General features: G+C 36.9%; 1 protein-coding gene across 3 annotated transcripts in view; it reads left to right on the top strand.

Moving 5' to 3' along the window:
• LOC102761755 (chromosome unknown open reading frame, human C15orf41) overlaps positions 1-3,886 on the top strand; it is a 218,239-nt gene that overhangs the window by 58,479 nt on the left and 155,874 nt on the right. For all 3 annotated transcript variants that reach the window (XM_006778110.1, XM_015557609.1, XM_015557610.1), the window contains one exon: positions 1,576-1,636. In XM_006778110.1, coding sequence (XP_006778173.1) covers positions 1,576-1,636 — 61 coding nt within the window. The remainder of the gene's footprint in view (positions 1-1,575; positions 1,637-3,886) is intronic.

Here is a 3,886-nt window from a genome sequence, read left to right as displayed (position 1 = left end):
TTAATTGATTCTCCATACTTGTTAGATTATAAACTTGGAATAGGAAAAATAATTTACTAATCTGGTACACTTATCATAAGAATATATATATATGTGTATATATATATACATACATACATATATATATAATCATTTACTAAAGAGAAAAATCTGTACGTATAATATAATCACCTATTATAAGCCAAGAACTGTGCTAGACTTAATAAATTGAATGACATACAATTCCTCTGCTTCATGAGCTTTCAGCTTTCTGGTGGAGGATGAGTTTGATGTAGACAAGTAACTGGCAGATACAATATGCTGTGCTAAATGATGGAGAGGTGTACAAGGTGCTCCTCGATTGTACATGAGGGACACTTGACTTCTGTGTTGTGGTGGATTGAAGTGGGTGACATATAAGAAGAATCAGGAGTCCTCCTTGTGAAAGTTGGAGAGGGGAACAGAAATGAGGCTGACCAAATAGAATAGGTGGGAACCAGACTTTGAAGAACCTTACAAGAACTTGTTAAGTGGTTATAATTTAATTTTGATATTGAATGTGGGGCCTTTGAAGTGCTTTAAGGAGGAAAATGGTACATCCAAATTTTTATTTAAAAAAAAAAACACATGTGGGGGATAGATTTAGGGTTGGTTTGTGTGTGTGTGTTTGTGTGTGTGTGTGTGTGGGTGTGCGAGTGTGTTTGTTGTTGTTTTTTTGTTTGTTTTTGTTTTTAATGGGTTTAGGGGTGAGGAGAGCTGGAGGCTATGACAGAAATGCAGGGCCAGTAAGATGATGGCTTGTATTGCCTGGTAAAGGAGTACTGACGCACTGATGGCAAGTCTGGTCTAGTTTTTTTCTAATAAGGTGTCAACCAGCCCTGTGAAACAAAAATAAATAAAAAGGTGATATGGGTTCATGGATGCTTTTTTTGTTTAGTTAATCCTCACTTGAGGATATTTTTTCCATTGATTTTTAGAAAGTGGAAGGGAAGGAGGGAAGGAATTGGGAGAGAGAGAGAGAAAGAGAGGGAGAGGTGAAAGAGATGCATGGATCAATTGCCTTCTTCATGTACCCCAACCAGGTCCAGGGATCAAACCTGCAACCCAGGTACCTGACTTTTACCAGGAATCAAACCCTACACCCTTTGGTGTGAGGGCCAGTGCTCTAACCACTGACCACACTGGCCATGGCCATGGATGCTTTTTTCAAATCATAAGTGCACTTATTTCCTTTCCGTGAGATGGTTGTGGTGAGAAGCTATAAGAAGTTCATAATAAAACCAGGATGATAGGGATCATGGTGTTATTTTCCCCCCCAAATCACCTCTAGGTTCACTTTACATGTTGGGAAGTGAGAACAGGGGAGGCTGATGTGGCCAGACCTCCTGCCCCCAACTTTGGTTAATTGCCAGTGGTTTGGAGGTCAGTTGTTTTGTTATCCTTTTCCCTTCAGTGCCTTCCTGTGACAGTGGCATACTTTAACTAGAGTTGAGCGTGGCATTTGCCCCGGAGAAACATGTCCACACAGGGGGTGCTGACAAGTCTGTGCTGGCCTTTTCTTGTCACCGCATCACCACTTGGCTCTGTCTTGTCTAGGTACCTGGATGGAGTGGGGGAAAATGGAGCTGCCCCAGTGCTCCTGGAGCTGGCCAATGAGGTAATGTTATTGTTATTATTTTATTTTAACCTGCATGAAACCTAAGGGGCCTCTCTAGAGTAGCTTTGCTTAGAATTATAATTAACCTTTGAAAAAATAGATTTTGAGGTGCATTCGACATTTAAATTTCTCCCTAGTCTGCTTGTACTTTTAATAATTGGACAAAGAACCCCATAGATTAAAAGATCAGTTAACGCAATTAGGCTGCTTCTTTTGAGACAAACGTATAAACAACTTCTTGGTTTCTTATTTTGTGGGAAATTTCAACCAAACAGTTCAGGACATGCTCTTCTTTGGATGTGTTGTCCTAATTTAGTGTGAGAAATACCTGTGTCAAGAAAGGGATGGATGCCAAGAAAATCTGTGCTATTATAAAAATGAAGAGAGAAATTGTATACTTAAAGATGTAACATTTACTTGATTCATTTTTTTGTTAGCAAACTTTTATTATAATAAAATATATGTACCTTGTAGAAAAGTCTCTTTTTATGAAGAAGCATACTGTTCTTATTAACACCAAGTATAAAGTGATTTATTCTGCTTATTTGTTCACTCTGATCTGCTTCTGTTTGGGGAAACCAGTAATAGTCTTACATTTGAAAAAGGAAACCCTAAAGATTTCCTATGAATGAGGAAGCTATAAGAAGTTCATAATAGTTGCAGAGAGCATACTGAAAAAAAATATTTAATTCCTAAACTTTAAAATATTTATCCACTATAATAAGAGCAATATAGCATTTAGTGTGACTTGGAACTGCTTATGCAAACCTCATAGGGATGGAATGAAATGTACACTGTTTTCATGTTGCATTATAATGGAAAACATAGAAGCAAGGCAGAGAATGTGTGTTTGCATTAAAGATGACTTGGTACTGTGAGCATTAAGTGTTGCAGTAGCAGCAAGTTCTACATGTTACATTAGCAAGGAAGGATGGCTTCTCTCACAGCTTCTGTCTGCTGTACAATCCTATAGTCAGCAAAGGAGCAATTACCTCTCAGTTACTAGAAGCTTGTAATAGTCGAGGCAATGTCTACACCATCGGATAGGATAGTTAACATATAGAATGCATTGTCTCTTCTCCACCGAGCAAAACATGTATTTTATTAATTTTTTTCTATTTCTAGAGCAAGGTGGTTTTTAAGTATCTCTAGACTTGTGTGTTGTGAGTCAGTTCTATTAGCAGTTGGAGGTATTTTGCAGCTAGGATTTAGTGGTTGTCCTTAATGAAAAAGAAGAGTGAGCTAACAGCATTTTGGGTACAGCATCTAGAAAGAATGTGATGCAAATGCGGTACACATTTTTATAGATGATATTGACAGCATATGTTTTATATAGGAGCAGTTTATGTTCATTTGAATTTTTAATGGATATTTTTGATGAGCTTAGCTTATTTAACTGACCTCAACTTCCATCTTCTAGTAATATGGAAAATTTTAATCCACTGACACATTTTTTTTCTGTATCAAAAAACCTATTATTTACTGCAAACATACAGCAATATTTAACCAAAGAAAAGAAATGGTTATTTTCCTTTTTCTTGGCTGCAGCTTAGTACAGAGATCATTATATTCTGAGAGATTTCTAATGCATTAGGGAAATTTGGGAATGACTGGTACCAGATTATGGTTTCTAAACAACCAAAGCTGCCATTTTTATATGATAGTTAATACTTAAATGACATATGCTTGCATCTGGTGACAACTGATGTGCTGGGAATGCTTTATGAGTCAATATATATTTAATCAGTGGAAACTGTAAAAACTGATGAGAAATATATAACATTGGCACATTACAGTGTGCAGTGGCTCTCTGAAACAGGAACTCTGCATTATTGTTGATTTGGGGGTAGGGACTATATGTGACCATCACTGATTTTATAAATGTCTTGATACCAATTTTCCTATTTCATGGCTAAAAATGAACATTTTAGGGAATCTCACTTTGTTAATAATAATAAGATCAGTCATTCTGCTCTCTCCACACAAATATTTTCAAGTGAGATTTGAAGCACTATGAATTTTACTTACATGCTAAATCCTGACATGAAGCATGATGGCCCTATTTCAGAGAAAGATGGACACATGATTAATATGAAAATTAGGGAGATGCAAGTACCTGAACTAATAAGGTAGTCCTTATTCAGGCTGGACTACCTTCAGTAATTTCACCATTTTTCATGTGTCAGCTCTGATGTGGGTTACTAGGAATAAGCAGCTTCGTGGAAAGCATTTCTTTCTACTTGGGGAATT

The sequence above is a fragment of the Myotis davidii genome, unplaced genomic scaffold (genome assembly GCF_000327345.1).
Source record: "Myotis davidii unplaced genomic scaffold, ASM32734v1 scaffold46, whole genome shotgun sequence".
NCBI classification, from domain to species: domain Eukaryota; kingdom Metazoa; phylum Chordata; class Mammalia; order Chiroptera; family Vespertilionidae; genus Myotis; species Myotis davidii.
The sequence above is the reverse complement of the archived record's forward strand: the minus strand, read 5'-3'. Positions and strand labels throughout refer to the sequence as shown.